Consider the following 17,723-nt stretch of genomic DNA (forward strand, 5'->3'; position numbering starts at 1 on the left):
CTCACACAGGAGTAATGTGTTTGTTTAAGGGGGTGCTGCAGCTATGAACATAACCCTTGTTACTTGTGTGACGTATGTGATCATGTCTCGTTTCCCTGCGGTGCCATGTTTGGCCACATGATGGCAGTGTTGTCACTTGATCGTTTCCTTGTGCAGTAGTTCTTTTGAAACTTGTTTGGTACTCCGTATGCATAATATAACTAAGTAAAGAAGTTCAAAACTGGAGGTATGAGGATAATTAAATAATACACTTTTCTGTGTCAATGTCCTGCAAGTTATACTATGTGGAATGGGTATCTCTAAGGCCACATCTGATACATTGATCCGTAGATTCGCCACAAGTAGTCATAGACATGAGAAGGCACATACGAATAGTTTTTTTTAAATCCTATAGCTACCTGTATGTAGTAGGCACATTCAACAGAACATTTTTTAATATATTTTTAGTCGGTGACGTATGTATTTTGACTGAGTTGACGTTCCCTCTATTTTCGTGGATCTGGGTGGATTGTAAGGAAAGTGCTGACTTCGAATGACGAAATGTATTCGCAAAGACTGATGGAGTGCAGGCGAGGCTTTCAGGTTTGTTACGCGATGGCCGCTCGTTTAACATTATTTTGTTTTAGGACATAAACAAATATTTCGTGAAATATTACGCTTTGTATGGTAACTACACAGCACCGGGAAAGTATCGACATTGTTTTAACTGAGCTATTGTGCCCACTGGCAAAAACGGAGTTATCTTTTCAGTTTGGTACTCAGTGTTTTTCCCCGTTCGTCCTAGGCCTAGCTTCACTTGAGCGGCGGGTTGGTAGTTTCGGATGAAGCGGGCAATCGGGTTGAAAGAGGCAGGTTCGGTTAGGCGAGTGAATTGCGTTTAGTAAGCTAACTTAGGTCGATCGTTGTACAGAAAAAGTATTTTGAATAACCACTTTCAAATGTATGAAACTTAACTAGCTAGTTGGGATTTGAATAGCTAGCTAGGTAACATGCTAACTTGTTAAATGAAACTGAGTATGGTAGCAACTAACGCTAGCTACACATGCTAATCTAGTTTAGATATAGCTAGTTAGTCAAGGTGATCGGAAGTATATAACGTTACAATAAGCTACCTTAGTTATCTAAATCTTAACTAGCGGGTTGAATATAGTGGAATCCTGTCAAAACACAGCTAGCTAGCGTGTGACGTTGTCATTGTTTTGACAGCAGCACCAGGCTGGAGCGAGTTTACAGTATGCCAGAGGTAGGTTACCATGACAAGAACTGACGTTTGAGGCTACATTGATGTGAGCTTCTTTATCAAAGAAGGTTTTCTAAAACATGGTTTATTTAACCAAATACGAGTATGTAGTTAGCATCATGTATACTTGTGCCTGTTATGAGGATACAAAATTATGGTAACGTTAGTGACTAAACACTTAATTCAGTTGCATCTCCCACTTCACTCTTCCAGTTATAGCATGGATCCAGACAGTGAGCCGGATACACAACGAGCTCTCAGTTTGCAATGGAAGAGCTATAAGCTCGTCCAAGACCCAGCCATCCGGAGGGTTAATAACAAAATATACCGATATGATGGGGTGCATTTCAGTGTGCCGGTTGGTATTGTTTTTACGTAACTTTTTAAAATTTATTTTGGAGTAGGGTTGTTGTACATGTCCTGAATTGTAACATGAGCCTTTGACTTTTACTTGTCATCTCTCCAGGACTCGGGGTTCCCCCCAGTGGGAGATTTGCGGGACCCTCGGCCTCGTAGAATCTGGTCCAGGCACACAGAGATGGCCCTGCCAGTGCCCAAGTTCAAAGTTAGAACCCTAACTAACTTGCTGACTCATCATACACTCACACCAGCCTCACTCTCTAAAAGCTGCACTGTAGCATGCTATCTCTAATTTACCTTATTTTGTTCCCAAAGCTGGATGAGTTCTACGTGGGCCCCATTCCCCTCAAGGAGGTGACCTTCGCTCGCCTCAATGACAACATCAAGGAACCCTTCCTGGCTGAGATGTGTGCAAAGTTTGGAGAGGTGGAGGAGATGGAGATATTGTTTCACCCCAAGACCCGTAAGCACCTGGGCCTGGCCCGCGTGCTCTTCACCAGCACCAGGGGGGCGAAGGACACTGTCAAACACCTGCACAACACCTCCGTCATGGGTAACATCATTCACGCTCAGCTGGACATCAAAGGTATGACATGGATTCATGGCTTAATATCTATGTGGTTTGATTTGATATAAAAATCTATTTTTGTATAAAAATAACTTCTATTGCAATTACTATTGAAGTATAGAGGTGTTTTATGGAGACATAATTGTTGTCACATTAGAATTTTGTGAAGATATTAGCTACATCCTTGTCATATGGGTATGTTTGTGTGTATCTGCAGGCCAGCAGAGGCAGAAGTATTATGACCTGATAGTGAGTGGCTCCTACACGCCCCAGACTGTGCCCACAGGAGGCAAGGCCCTGACAGAGCGGTTCCAGCCCCCAGTGCCAACACAACCAGACACGGTACACTCACCAGGGGTTCATCACAACCATCCTACTGACATTTTCATGGAGGATTTACCTTTATGGTCTATCATTCTTGAGGCTTTCATAATTTTCTACTGTGTAATGTTTTTTACTTTCTCTGTCTAATTCTTCCATCTTCCTGTTCCTCTCTCTGTGTGCAGTCGTCAGATGTCAGGCGGAGACTGTCCTCTGAGATAGCTGGCCTGGCTGCGGGCTTGGCTGCAGGGGTACCGGCTCTCACCCCTGGGAGCACCACCCCCTGCTCTGTGGACACAGGCTTCAGTGAGCAGCGTCTAGACACGACCCCCTCCTCCATGGGGGGGCCCTACACCCCAGGCTCCTCCGCTTCCTCGCAGGGAGGAGGAACGCCCTACACCCCTCGCTCTGTCTCACAGGACTCGGGCTACGCTGTTGCCAGGTCAGTATTGGGGAACAAACACCCTGCATAATAGCTCAGTTGTTAATTTATCCAAAAATGTTTTTGTCATTCCAAAAAGGTATACACATTTCTCTTTATTAGGATAGTAATATTCAATGTGGTAACTTGTGTTATATATATAAACCCTCTATGAACCCTCTTTCTCCTTTTGTTTCTTAGACAAGTTGGATACAGTGCTGGCCCATTGACCAGTGGCTACCCTCCCCAGGACATGCTTCCCTCCTCCTCCTGCTCCTCCTCTACCGTCTCCTCCTCAGTCGGGGCATACAAAGCTCCCCGGTACTCGGAGGACCCCCATGCACCTCCTCAAGACCCCTACCAAAGGTGTCGCCCCACATACCCCCCTACTGGCCCTTTCCGTCCTAACGAGCCCCCTCTCTACCCCACATACCCAAACGCTGGAGGGGCTGGACAGCACATGGCACACCACCCTGCAATGCCTCCCCCACCTCCTGCACCCCAGTACGAGCAGCCCCCTCTGGCAGACCGGGACAGAGAGAGGGACCGAGAGCGGGACAGGGACTCAGGAGGGCGGTACGGTGCCGGTGGGATTGGCTCTAGAAGGTCATCTTACCAGGAGGCCAACTCTTCCTCCAAGTATTCCCACCACTCGCATCACTCAGAGAGGGAGAGAGGCTACAGACGGGACAGCCTGGGCTCCAGAGAACACGGCAGACACCGTAACCACCACTCACACAATCACAGCAGCAGCAGTAGTAGTAGCAGCAGCAGCAGCCGGCGACGGAGCAGCCACGACCGAGACAGCAGGGAGAGGGACAGAGACAGCGACTACTCAAACAGCTCCGACCCCAGGTTCAACTCCAACTCCCACCGCTCCTCCTCCAACAGCCTGTCCCCGCCTCCATCTACCTACCCCTCCTACTCCTCCTCCAAAGACCAACCCCCTCCCCACAACCCCTCTGTCTCCTCCCGCCTAGAGCCCTCCTCAGTATATCGTGCCCAGCCTAGTGGTGCTGGTTCTGGGGAGAGGGGGTCTGTGTCGGACAAGGACCCCCGATCCCACCACACCCCTCTGCCGCCCCCTCCACCACCTCCCCTCCCCCCTGCCTCTGTGATAGCGGCGGCTGTAGCAGAGACGCTCAGTGCCCTTGACTTTGGCCAGGAGAGCCCAGTCAGAGAGGAGACGTGGACCAAGCCCAAACGCCGTCCCACCACCCCACCTCCCCCTCCTCAGCATCCCTCCACCCCTCCCTCTTCTCCACCCCACTCCTCCATCGCTTCCTCCTCCACTTCACCCTCCTCCACCTCCCTCCCACACCATCTCCCCTCCTCCACTTCCCTCTCCCCACCCCCCCAGCGAGACTCCTCCTCCCCGGAGCCAGATTCCACCAATGAGAGCCTGCCATTTGTCTACCACAGCAGCAGCTTAGACTCTCGTATTGAGATGCTCCTGAAAGAGCAGAAAGCTAAGTTCTCCTTCCTGCCCTCCGATGAAGATGAGGAAGAGGACAGGAAGGAAGAAAGGCAGAGAGAGAAGGTGGCAGCAGCAGGAGAGGGAGGAGCAGGGAAGGGAGGAGCAGCAGGTGAGGGCAGGAGCAATAAGCAGAGGGAGCAGGATGGGGAGAAAGACAGGCGGAGGAGACAAGGAGGAGATGGTGGAGGCCAGCAGAGGAGGAAAGGAGAGAGGGACAGAGACGGCCGTAGAGGGAGGAAGCAGAGAACGGGGGGAGAGGGGAGGAAGAGTCCCACTGTAGTAGCACAAGCTACCCCCTCCTCCTCCTCCACCTTCTCTCCCCGCATCCCCACCACAGATGACCATACTAGTCTCCATGGAACAGGACCTCTGCAGGAGGAGACAGCCCAACCTGAGCCTATTGATCCAAGGACCAGACAAGGGGCACAGACACCCCCCTACAACGGAAAGAGTCAGGTAAGAACATCTTACTCTGTTAACCTCTCTAGGGGAGGTGGGACGAAATCGTCCCACACTATTCAACAGCCAGTGACAAATCAGAGCGCCAAATTTAAAACCACAAAATGTCATAATTCAAAGTTCTCAAACATAGGACTATTTTACACCATTTTATAGATGCACTTCTCCTGAATCGAACCACGTTGTCCGATTTCAAAAAGGCTTTACAGCGAAAGCAAAACATTAGATTATGTTAGGAGAGTACATAGACACAAATAATCACACAGCCATTTTCCAAGCAAGCATATACGTCACATAAACCCAAACCACAGCTAAATGCAGCGCTAACCTTTGATGATCTTCATCAGATGACACTCCTAGGACATTATGTTATACAATACATGCATGTTTTGTTCAATCAAGTTCATATTTATATCAAAAACCAGCTTTTTACATTAGCATGTGATGTTCAGAACTAGCATACCCACCGAAAACTTCCAGTGAAATACATAACAATTACTTTAAGAATTATAGATACAGAACTCCTTTATGCAATCGCTATGTCCGATTTTTAAAATAGCTTTTCGGCGAAAGCACATTTTGCAATATTCTGAGTACATAGCTCGGCCATCACGGCTAGCTAATTTGACACCCACCAAGTTTGGGACAACCTAAACTCAGATTTACTAATAGAAAAATTGGATTACCTTTGCTGTTCTTCGTCAGAATGCACTCCCAGGACTTCTACTTCAACAACAAATGTTGTTTTGGTTCCAAATAATCCATAGATATATCCAAATACTGCCGTTTTGTTCGTGCGTTCAGGTCACTATCCGAAGGGTAACGCGCGAGTGCATTTCGTGACAAAAAAATCTAAATATTCCATTACCGTACTTAGAAGCATGTCAAACGCGGTTTAAAATCATATGCTACTTTTCTCGTAAAATAGCGATAATATTCCAACCGGGCAACGTTGTATTCATTCAGAGAGAGAAAGAAAAACATGGAGAAGTCTTGTGAACGCGCATCTCAGTCTCACTGTCCCCAGGCTGACCATTTACAAACTCTACTCCTATACTTTGCCCAGAGACAGCAGACACCCCATTCCACTTTCTGGCGGCTTTAGAGAGCCAATGGAAGCCTTAGAAAGTGTCACGTTACAGCACAGATGCTGTATTTTCGATAGAGATGCAACAGAAGGACAACAAATTGTCAGACAGGGCACTTCCTGTATGGAATCTTCTCCGGTTTTGGCCTGCCATATGAGTTCTGTTATACTCACAGACACCATTCAAACAGTTTTAGAAACTTTTGTGTTTTCTATCCAAATCTACTAATTATATGCATATTCTCGTTTCTGGGCAGGAGTGGTAACCAGATTAAATCGGTACGTTTTTTATCCGGCCGTGAAAATACTGCCCCCTATACCACAACAGGTTAATAGAAATATTGTAGTAATCAGATTGTATGGAAACGTTGGTGTATTGTTAGCAGGGATTGTCAGTTGATGCAAAAGTGTGGGAAAATGGTGAATTCTCTCCTCTTTCCTTCCTGCAGTCATCCCCTCATTCCTCTGGGGAAGACATGGAGATCTCCGACGAGGATGAAGAGCACACCATTACAGCAGTGACCACCCACCACGCCACTCCTTCCTCCGTCTCTTCTCCATCTTCATCCCAGGCCCCCCTGCCCTCCCAGACAGACCCCTCTGCCTCCCCCTCTGACCCCACACAGCACTTTGGCACGTCCATGCCTGCTCCACCCATCCCCTCTTACCCCCCTCACCTCCCTCCCCCAGGCTTTTCCCTGCAGCCCCCTCCACCCCCCTGCATCCCCCCACCGCTGGGCCACATGGAGCTGCACCCTGAGTACCCTCCTCCCATGCCCCCACACATGTATGACTATGCCAGCAGTATGGAGCTGATGAACCAGTACAGTGGCGGAGCCCCCATGTCCTTCCAGATGCAGACCCAGATGCTGAGTCGGCTGCACCAGCTGAGGATGTCCTCCTCTAATGGCACAGCTGCCCCTGGCGACGCCCCCCCTTCAGACTACTACCACTCCATGCCCCCTCCCCCACACCCCCACCACCCCTACATGGACCAAGAAGGGGGTGGCTATGACCAGGACCAGCACTACATGCCCCCCCACATGCCCTATGCCTACCCTGGACCCTCTCAGATGCCCCACCACCACGCCATCCCCCCTCCACACACGGGCTGGGCCCCGCATGTCTTACCTGAACACTACGCGTACCACACCCCTCCACCCTATGGGACTATGCCTCCTGTGGGGGGAGAGGCCCAGTACGGGGCGGAGGGGGACCCCCAAATGCCCCTGCTAACAGAGAACCCCCACGAGGCCACAGTGCAGCTGGTGCTCGCCACCCTCATCCAGGAGATGAAGAGCATCATGCAGAGGGACCTCAACCGCAAGATGGTGGAGAACATCGCCTTTGGAACCTTTGACGAGTGGTGGGAGCGCAAGGAGACCAAAGCCAAGGTAAGAGAGTGGAACAACATGTTCAGAAAGCACAGAAAAAACACCCCACACTACATACCTGGTTTGAGGAGTTAGTGAGGTAACTTTGGTCAACCCTTGAGTTCAACTCGGGATAACCGAAAGTGACCATGAAAGTGACTCACCCTTCAGCCAGGTACATTTCTATGGCAACGAATCCTTCAGAACTAACCTGCAGGCTAACTCCATTTATTCTGAATGAAGTGTCTGCCATGAGTTGAGGACCAAATAAATCAGATTCCCTCCCTCTCGTCAAGATTCCCTCCCTTCATCATCCCCCTCATTTTATTAATCAAATGTTTTTTTGTATGTTAAACATAAATGTTAAAATACCTATCGCATTACAATTAGTAATGACAGAATGCATTTGAAACTTGACACACAATAAAACCTTTCTCTATAGGAGTGGGAAAAGGGGTTTGTGCATTGATAAGCACACCAAAGATGGCATTAACACCATAGCCTGCTGAATTTGCAAGATAACCTTTCTTGCAATTTGATTTTGGGACAAATGAAAATGTGTCACTTACTCGCCCATGGATTTATGTTTCAGTATTGTCTCGATGAGTTTGTCATTCGACATGCACACGCAGTTACAAGCCTGCTAGAGTTAGCGGCTGGCGGACAAGCAATATCCACCGTTGAATTACGGATGAAGTCTGAGCTGCAATGTGAAGCTAACTGAAGCTGGCTAGCTTCAGAAAACCCTGGGTAGATCTAGCTTGCATCGTAGTATACCCATCTGGTCAATTTAAATGGGTTTCTGATTACCGTTTTTCAAGTCGTACATGGTTTTCCTGTTATTGTTTTTAGAAATCCATTATTTGATTTGCCGTGATACCCATTGGCTTTTGTAAATCCACATCTGTCCTCCCTCCCCAGCCGTTCCAGACAATGGTTCGGGGTGTGGCTGCAGTGAGGGACGAGGACAAGAAGGAGGAGAACAAGGCCAGCAGCAAGCCCCGGGAGCCCCTCATGTCTCTGGTGGACTGGGCCAAGAGTGGAGGAATGGAAGGCTTCTCACTGAGAGGGGCGCTACGACTTCCCTCATTCAAGGTAAACAAGTACACAGAGGCAGCAGTTGGAACTCGGGAATTGTCAGTTACTCATGTACATACATTTTTGTACTGTGCATAGGAAATGGAGACGGATTAGTACTGTACATGTATAGACATTACACTAATACATGTTCATGAATAGACATTACTCCAATGTATCCATCCATTCACTTAGATTTTTTCCACCATAACTTAGCATGATATTAACAGTCTGTGTATTGTGTCCAGGTGAAGAGGAAAGAACCTCTGGAGCTAGCGGAGGTTGGAGAGATGAAGAGACCCAAGACACCGCCAGAGGATGACGACGAAGGTGAGCTTTTCATCAATGACCCCCTCCTTTGGGAATCCCTTTGGGGGTTTGTCACCGACCGTCTTTGTGTTTCCTATGTTGGCTCACCATCTCTCTCCTTCTCCCCCCAGACTCGTACCATGACAAGGGTCTAGAGGGAAGAATGGCAGATGGGGAGGGCCACAGGGCTGAGAGGGACAGCAGGCGGAGGAAGAAGAAGATGAGAAGTCGTAAACCTTGGGACCTGGACAGCGAAGGAGAAGAGACTTCTGACGGTTCATCTTCAGATAAGGTGTGTGTCTGCATGTGCAAGGGATAATTTAGCATGAAAGTAATGTTTCTCCACATAATAAAGTTTATCTTATCTCAAAAATGGAATAAATGGCTACAGAAACAATAATGCTTGATTCTTCTAATCAGTTGATGATTTCCACAAGCTGTACATACTGGCAGTGTTGTTGTATTTCCCCATAGAGCTGCCTAGATGGCAGCATTTCACTGTATGCCTCTTCATACTCTGCTGTACTTTGGCTTCATTGACTTGGATTGAACCTAAGACACTGTTGTATATTATCACAAACTGTCCTTCTGTTCCTCTCTGTAGGAGGATGAGGAGGAGGGAAGTGACAAGGGGTCTGAAGGTAAATCTAGCATTCTTCATGTTATCCTTATTGAAGCCAATGTGCCCCCCTCACAGGCTTTCTTATCTACCTTTTCCATCATGCCATCTTATCATCTCTCACTTCATCTCTCACTTCATCTCACTTCTTTCTTCAGATGAGGCCTTGAGTGTGGACAGCGACGATGAGAGCCTCTCCTCATCCACAGAGAGTTCTTCCTCCTCAACATCATCATCATCCTCCTCTTCCTCTGAAGACGAGGATGAGGAGGAAGGAGAGCAGGCCGGCAGTGGACTGGACACCATGGATGAGTCTACGATGGACAGCACAGCTCTGGACACAGAGAAGGGGGATGACCGGTACGTTTTGAACAGTGTTCCTGTTTTTGAATATACCTGTATATAAGTGTCCAAAATGTTTTCTATATATTTCCTATGGAGTGTCTTTATTGAAACTTGCTCAATGTGTGTCTGGGTTGATACTGACCATTCCACTTGTTGTGCACTCCAGAGAAAAGTCTGCAGCTGCTGTTCCAAAAGCACCGCTCAGCGCCGAGATCAAAGCTGGTTAGTCACACATTTAGTTTCTCTGTTACGGATGTTCATTTCCATGGCAAGTGCCAATGTTGTTTTTCACCTGATTCATAATTCAAATATGTGCCCATCTCTCAGAAATTGCTGCCAGCAAGAAGGATTCATCAACACTCAGCTCAAACGCTCGTCCTCCAGCCCCCCGCCCCTCCTCCCCAATTGTCATTGTGCCTCCTCTCAAGAAGCGAAGGAAGACCGTCTCATTCTCTACCGGGGAGAGCAACTACAAACCCCACCTTCCAACGCTCCCCTTGTCCCCACTTCCCTCCACTGCCTCTCCTCTCTTCTCCCACATGAAATCTCACCTTCCAGACTCCATTTTCATCGCCTCCGCACCTGGAACCACCCCCTCCAAGACTCTCTCACTCCTCCCCTTTGCCTCCAAACCAGGCGAAGGCAATGCCCTCTCTCCCTCCACCGTTCTCACTGTTCCCTCGCCTGTACGCCCCGAAGACTCTAAAAAGAGCCCTGTTCCTCTGGTGTCTCCCCCAATCACCCCCACCAAGTCCCCCAACAAACGGGGGGCCTCCCCCAAATCTCCCGCTCCAGTGTGGGTGTGTCGCACCGTGCAGAACCTCCCCCTGGACCACGCCTCCATGGTCAAGATGGCCTTCGAGGAGGCCCCGCCCCCTGTCACAAAGGGCCGGGGCAGGGGACGCCCCAGGACTGTCAGCCTGTCGACCCCCACCCCTCCCCCCTCCTTCCACACCCTCAGAGAGGAGGAGGAGGGACTGCAGAGGCTGAGACTCAGTGAGCAGCTGGGAGCATCCAGCCTGCTACAGCTGGGCTCGGCCCCCACGGCTGATCTGTCTGTCCTGGCTGATGTGGCCCTGAAGCTGGACCCAGACGCTGGAGACTCAGAGGAGACGGAGACGTCAGACGAGGCAGAGGAGCAGAAGATGGAGGAGGAGATGCTCCTCTCTCCCAAAGCCCTCCCCCTGGTTATGGACCCACAGGGCCTGTCTGCCCTGCAGGAGCACAACTATTCCAAAGCCCCCTTCCACCTCATCCCTGCCCAAAAGAGGAGTGTCTCCAAACAGGAGCCTGGGGCGCTCCTCCCTGCAGACTTCAACCATCACGCCATCTCTGGGGTGCTGGAGGCACCTGAGGAGGTTATAGGGGAACCCCTGCCCTCTAGGGACAGACACCAGGCTGAGTATCTGTCTGGCATGGGGCTGCTGTGTGAGGATGGAGACATGGCCAAGGCCTCTGTGCTGACACCCCTCACCCCATCAGCCAAGAGGAAGGGAATGGCGTCGAGGGGCAGCGAACTGGAGGAGATGGGGAAAGACAAGAACAAGAAGAGGAGGAGGAAGGAGAAGGAAAATCTGGAGTTGCAGCAAACGAAAAAGCAGAAGGAACATCAGACCAAGAAACAGAAGAGGAAACTAGAGGTGGGAGGTTTTGTGGGTTTGTGCTTGAGTCAAGAGTCACAACTAAGAAGTGTTGAGCATGGTGTGTCAACAACATGTAAAGATGGGCTATTGCTCAACCACAGCTTACATTTACTGTAACTTTGTCATCTTAAAATGACATGCAAAGCAACATCTTTCCTCAATTGCACAAAGTTTCACAGCTTGAAGTTGTCATGTAAATATATATTAATAATGTCAAACAAATTACTAGTAAATTAGTCTAATGTAGAAAGTCCCATCCTATGGCCTGTATTGACCAGTATTTAAGAACCTGTTACAGGCTAATTTTAGTTCCTGAGTTGACATCTCCCACTCTCTCCTTGTTCCTGTCTCTTCCACTCTCTCCCTCTTCCTGTTCCTGTCAGGAGGTGGACCTGGAGGAGGATGTGGACGTGGAGCAGCTGGAGCCGGGTGAGCTGTCTAACACGGAGGAAGAGGAAGAGTGGGACGATGTGAGGAAGAGCGAGCGCCTCTTCCTCCAGGAGGCCGGGTTGACGTCGTCGCAGCGTTGGCCCAAGCCCATCCCTGCCCCGGAGCCCGTCACGTTTGACCAGCGCAGCGAGTTTGAGCAGATGACCATCCTGTATGACATCTGGAACTCTGGTCTAGACATGGAGGACATGACGCTGCTGAAGACGACCTACGAGAAGCTGCTGCAGGACGACCACAGCACCGACTGGCTCAACGACACACACTGGGTCCACCACACTGATATCCTTTACTACTGGCAGGGCAGGGGGTTTGGAACGAGGGTTAGAAGCCCTGCTTGTGGTTTAGGATCTTCCATGTGTTGATGCCTCTTATGAACAGTTGAGCTGTGTTTTAAGTAATGTACCGGTATGTGGAAGTCAGTGGAGGCTTCTGAGGGGAGTACGGCTGATAATAATGGCTTGAGCGGCGCAAATGGAATGGTATCAAACACCTGGAAACCATGTGATTGATGTATTTGATACCATTCCGCTCCAGCCATTACCACAAGCCCTTCCTCCCCAATTAAGGTGCCACCAACCTCCTGTGGTGGAAGTAGATGAAATGGTGTATAAGGATGCATGTGTATTTAGATGGACTGGTGTGTGTTCAACAGTAACTGTTGTTAGCCTTAACGTGTGGCCTGCACTTACCAACATCCCCAACCCGCGGCGTAAGAAGAAGAGTGCAGACGGGCAGCTGCGGGAGCACGTGACAGGCTGTGCCAGGAGCGAGGGCTACTACGCCATCAGCAGGAAGGAGAAGGATGTCTACCTGGATCTGGAACTTCCTGAGCAGGCCCTACTGGAGGCTGCTGACTACGACGCCTCGGTATGCACACCTCTCTTTACCATCGCTCTCCTTTTTATACTATATATAGTCTCTGGTTTTTCATACAATGGTGTCATGTTGTTGCCTGTCATAGGCTCTGTGGTCACAGGTTTTGTTCCAATAAGATTGATGACCTTTGGTCATTGAATACAGGGAAGTTGGTGAACAAGTACTGTATTTCTTATTTTAGCATACGCTTCACAATGCTGCAGGAAGTACCGCGGAGTTTGTCGTGCAGATCTATTCAACAGCTTTGCTGCGTCTGCTCGAGGCAATGAAAATGAACTCACTTAACCCCAGATGAACTATTTTATTGAGCATTTAGGGGAAAGTGCCTCTGGCTCAGTAATATTTAGCTCAAGGCCATGTGATGGTGTGTCACTGACCCAATGTAACTCTCCTTCTGTCCTCCCCCTCAGGGCTCAAACCGGCTGCTGTCAGAGAGACGGTCGGAGCAGCGCCGCCTCCTCAGTGCCATAGGCATCCCTGCAGTCATGGACTCTGACCTGCTCAAACTCAATCAGCTCAAGGTACACAACAGCAGCCTGGAACTGTGTGTACCACTGATATTATGTAACTGCTGTGTTGCTCTACAACCACCATGTCATTTCCCATGGGTTTCATTCTGAGAACTCACTTCTGTTACTGTGTGATGAAGACCTTGACCTTTTAAACCCATGCCAGTGTGTTGATAATGAGACTTTGATCCAGGACTATGGTGAAATCTAGAGGAAAGGCTGATATTGCATTCAATCCGGTTGTCTAGACAAAGCTTGATGATGAGTCGGTTATTTTAATCAGTTGTGTAGTGCTGGGGGGGGCAGGACTGAGTTTGTGAAACCCTGGACTAGAGTAACTAAATGATTATTGCACCACTATGGCACTAACTCTTGCTTCCGTCCTCAGTTCCGTAAGAAGAAGCTTCGATTTGGCCGCAGTAGGATCCATGAATGGGGCCTGTTCACCATGGAACCCATTGCTGCTGACGAGATGGTCATTGAGTATGTGGGCCAGAATATCAGACAGGTACTGGTCATTGTACTGCTTGAGGAGTGTATGTGTGTAGGTCATATTGTAGTCTGTACTTCATTCATCCATAGTGTGGTGTCATAGCATTAGCAATAGACACATGGCAAACATCAGTGTTTGTCTTTCCTGGGTGTTCAGCTGGCATCGTTGTTTGACTGTTTGTGCCCGTTTCTTTGCCAGATGGTGGCTGACAACAGAGAGAAGCGTTATGCCCAGCAGGGCATTGGGAGCAGCTACCTGTTCAGAGTGGACCACGACACCATCATTGATGCTACCAAGTTAGGCAACCTGGCACGCTTCATCAACCACTGCTGCACTGTGAGTCAGCCTATACCTGCACAAGCAAAACAATAAATAGACTAAATAGAAATACATACATTTCCATCATAGATATTTAGTCACTCTGATACACACACACAATGTTCACAGTAACATTGACTGGTAAGACCCTCTTAAGTCGTTTTGTTTTCTTTGAATTACCCATAACTAGTCTCATCCTCTTCCTTCCCCAGCCTAACTGCTATGCAAAGGTGATCACCATAGAATCCCAGAAGAAGATCGTGATCTACTCCAAGCAGGCCATTGGCATGAATGAAGAGATTACCTACGACTACAAGTTCCCTCTAGAGGAAAATAAGATTCCCTGTCTGTGTGGAACAGAGAACTGCCGTGGGACGCTCAACTAGATACCACAGCATGACCACTGTCACACTGAGGTGTGGCAGTACCCCGTTTCAGTCCCTCCTGTCCCCCCTCCACAACCCCCGACTATAACCAAGAACAAAGCCACACCCACCACCAACAGCCCCCGTCCTGACCCCAAAGCCCACCTGCTCCTCCAGACTGTCAAACAGTTGTCTGTACCATATCCAGAAAACAGAGAGAGACATGCAACGTTTGCACTGTTCACACGCTTTAATTTACCTGGGGTTATGGTTTATTATCTTAGGGGCTGTGAGACTCTCCTTCTCAGGGGTGTGATTCATTATCGGGCCCCCTCTCCTGTACCCCAAACCCCTGAAATGCAGCATTAGTCTCCGCTGTAGCAGGATTTAATAACTTAGGACCACTTGTTCCCGTTCGGTCAAGGGTGGACATTTTTTTTCCCCCCTGCCAACAGCCTTTCCTTGGAATAGAGAATGCAACCGTAACCTATCAGAACTGGTTTTGTGTGTCTTGTCTGCCTCCGCACAGATGGGGAGTGGTCCAGAAGCTCCCGCTAACCCAAACCCTCTGCCCACACACACCGATCCACACGTAGACGCACAGGATTTACAAACATATTCAGGGTTTTAAAGGCGCTCGTTCGCAGCGCAGTTTTAGTTACACACTCTAATCCATTGGGACTTCAGTTATGCAAGATTTCCAAAAATGAAGATTGTTTGAGCTTTGTCATTTTATAGTATTGCATATTCTTATTACTATTGTTGTTCTGATTTAGTTGCGTGAGTTGTAGGTGGGTGTGTGACTCCCCTCACCAGTTTGTTTGGATGAGAGACCATAGACTTAAATATTTGTTTTTCACCATGCTACATAACAAATCATTTGTAGATCAAATAGTGTGTGGCGTCACATCAGTTTATCTTTAAAGCTTAAGATGGCTGCTGAGTTTTAGTCTGCAGGTTTATCTCAATTTGGAATGCTTTGTTTGTTCCTTTTACGTTCCCCTTTCCCCATTGTGATGTTGTCCCTCCTCACGTTAGGAAGCAGAGAAAGGACCTGACGCGCGTGTGTGTGTGTGTGTGTGTGTGTGTGTGTGTGTGTGTGTGTGTGTGTGTGTGTGTGTGTGTGTGTGTGTGTGTGTGTGTGTGTGTTTTAAGAGAATGTATTCTTACGGGAGCGAGTAAGTTTTTTTATTCCTGTCGTGTGAATGTGCTCTCACTGTCAATTAGTAGTTTTGTGCTATTGAACAACCTGCAAATGTCAGGTTGTCTGCGCTTTTTGTATGACATGGTCAAGGCACACTGTCAGGAAAATTGTTTCTATGAAATCTCCCTTATTTGGCAAACCATTGCAGACAAATCTGTTCAAAAAATGTTTTTAATTTAAATGTAATCTTTATTTAACTAGGCAAGTCGGTTAAGAACAAATTCTTATTTACAACGATGGCCTACCCGGATGATGCTGGGCCAATTGTGCGCCACCCTATGGGACTCCCAATCACGGCCTGTAATCGAACCAGGGACTGTAGTGACACCTCTTGCACTGAGATGCAGTGCCTTAGACGGCTGCGCCACTCGGGAGCCCGAACATAACTCTGCCCCATTGACCCCTATACAAGTGTTGAGGTCTGTGTATGTTGGACTTTGTCATTGAGTGTGTGTGTGTTCTGAATGGTTTTGAAGGGTGAACTTGTGTGTGTAGATCAGATCTGGTAAATCTAGGTTCTAGTTAAGTCGATCTCGAGGGGTCATTTTTCACTGTTATCCATTCTCTCTCAACTCAAGCAGTCGCTGTCCCAAGTTGTAATCTTTGATTTAGATGTTTAAAATGTCACAAGGCCCCTCTGTGTTCTGTTCCTTCCACAGCAGAAAAGTGATCTATATTTCTTGTTGCAACAGGCGCTTTTCAGTACAAACCAACCCTCTAACTTTAAAATAAAAAGATGGAAAAGAAGTTCTGACAAATGTACATATTGTAGAGGTGTTTGTTTCTCGTAGAAACACACTGGTTCCAGTCTGTAAATACGTTGTTCCTTTCCTACTTCCCATGAGGAAAACTGTACATACCTTCCATTGTTCTTGTTTTTCCTTTTCATTTGATTTTAATATTATTTGCAATATTTCTCTTGTATTAATGCGTTGGACTCTTTTATTAATGGTGCATTAAAATATTTTTTAAAAAAGTGAAAGCTTTGTTTTTTTCAAAGCCTTGGTTGTGTCTGGATTTTCCCCTAGCCCCTGGGTTGTTTTGGTGTTATATTCTCTAGCTATCTAATGCGATTTCAGAGCACTCGTCCAAGTGTGCCAGAGTGCAGAATTTACGAAAGCGCAACAACGGTTGAATGTGTCAGTAAACGTAGGCAAAAAAGTTAACGTTCCTAGAGAATGAGTTCAAGAAAATGCAATCCCAAATAATGAGCTGTGTGAGAATGTACTCTCGCAGGTGGAATCTGAAAATCCAAGGTGTAAAAGAGGTAGAGGGAGAGGATATTAGGGAAACAGTCATTAATATCCTGGGAAAGGTGTCTCCGTGCATCAAAGAGACGTGATTGATGTGGTACATCGACTTGGGAAACAAAGATCTGATGGACCCCTCGTAATATCTTGTGCTTAGCTATGCGCCATTACAGGGACATCATCTGGAGAATGGCCAAGCGGAACAAGTTTCTGGACGAGAAGAAGCTCCGCATCAAAGAAGCTCTGAACCCACAGGACCAGGATGCCAGGGAGAAACTGTGGCCTCTAATACAGAAGGCTCGACAAGAGGGAAAGAAGCCTGGGTTCAAGGGCCCACACGTGTTTATCGAATGAAGAATGATTACTGGGTAACTCTGTTGACATTAACCAAACTGGAACTGTGAGTACTGCCAAGAATACAGTTAATGTACTACCACGAATAAATGTACTGTTCGAACTACAACTGATGAACACTTGCCAACTAAAAATGTGTATGGCTTAACCATTTCTAACAAAGAAATCAACATTTCCCAACTGGCTGATGATACTACTCTTTTCTTAAGAGACACAGACCAGGTTGCCCATGCCCTTAATGCTATCACTACATTCTCTATTGCATCTGGATTAAAACTGAATGTTTCTTAATGTGAAATCTTATGTTTATTTGACTCTGATAAAGAAATAGAAAATATTCCTGTAAAGGACTGTGTTAAATATACTGCTCAAAAAAATAAAGGGAACACTTAAACAACACATCCTAGATCTAAATGACAGAAATAATCTTATTAATTACTTTTTTCTTTACATAGTTGAATGTGCTGACAACAAAATCACACAAAAATAATCAATGGAAATCCAATTTATCAACCCATGGAGGTCTGGATTTGGAGTCACACTCAAAATTAAAGTGGAAAACCACACTACAGGCTGATCCAACTTTGATGTAATGTCCTTAAAAC

The 17,723-nt window shown here is 47.6% G+C and overlaps 1 protein-coding gene across 3 annotated transcripts; it reads left to right on the forward strand.

The window, feature by feature from the left end:
* The first annotated feature begins 461 nt into the window (after positions 1 to 461).
* On the forward strand, positions 462 to 16,496 carry setd1a (SET domain containing 1A, histone lysine methyltransferase). 3 transcript variants are annotated; one of them, XM_045720142.1, is made up of 21 exons: positions 462 to 582; positions 1,454 to 1,598; positions 1,707 to 1,805; positions 1,916 to 2,186; positions 2,386 to 2,510; positions 2,675 to 2,931; positions 3,112 to 4,843; positions 6,383 to 7,327; positions 8,228 to 8,401; positions 8,632 to 8,713; positions 8,824 to 8,984; positions 9,297 to 9,333; positions 9,470 to 9,671; positions 9,823 to 9,878; positions 9,984 to 11,296; positions 11,683 to 12,028; positions 12,435 to 12,616; positions 13,036 to 13,146; positions 13,523 to 13,642; positions 13,826 to 13,963; positions 14,158 to 16,496. In XM_045720142.1, exons 2-21 carry the CDS (start codon positions 1,461 to 1,463, stop codon positions 14,329 to 14,331), a joined length of 6,663 nt encoding a protein of 2,220 aa, XP_045576098.1. In that variant the 5' UTR covers positions 462 to 582; positions 1,454 to 1,460; the 3' UTR covers positions 14,332 to 16,496. The 3 variants fall into 3 exon arrangements, with proteins under 3 accessions (XP_045576098.1, XP_045576100.1, XP_045576099.1); XM_045720144.1 differs by having other exon boundaries at positions 11,686 to 12,028; XM_045720143.1 differs by lacking the exon at positions 462 to 582 and adding an exon at positions 603 to 1,243.
* The last annotated feature ends 1,227 nt before the right edge of the window (positions 16,497 to 17,723 follow it).

Source organism: Salmo salar, chromosome ssa06, assembly GCF_905237065.1.
Source record: "Salmo salar chromosome ssa06, Ssal_v3.1, whole genome shotgun sequence".
In the NCBI taxonomy this organism is placed as follows: domain Eukaryota; kingdom Metazoa; phylum Chordata; class Actinopteri; order Salmoniformes; family Salmonidae; genus Salmo; species Salmo salar.

Bases quoted from the DNA above. Each gene is read 5' to 3' on its own strand.
- setd1a (XM_045720142.1), top strand. From the start codon at position 1,461: ATGGATCCAGACAGTGAGCCGGATACACAACGAGCTCTCAGTTTGCAA. The intron at 12,029-12,434 runs ATATCCTTTACT...TGTGGCCTGCAC, and splicing joins ACACTGGGTCCACCACACTG to TTACCAACATCCCCAACCCG. The intron at 13,147-13,522 runs GTACACAACAGC...TTCCGTCCTCAG, and splicing joins TCAAACTCAATCAGCTCAAG to TTCCGTAAGAAGAAGCTTCG.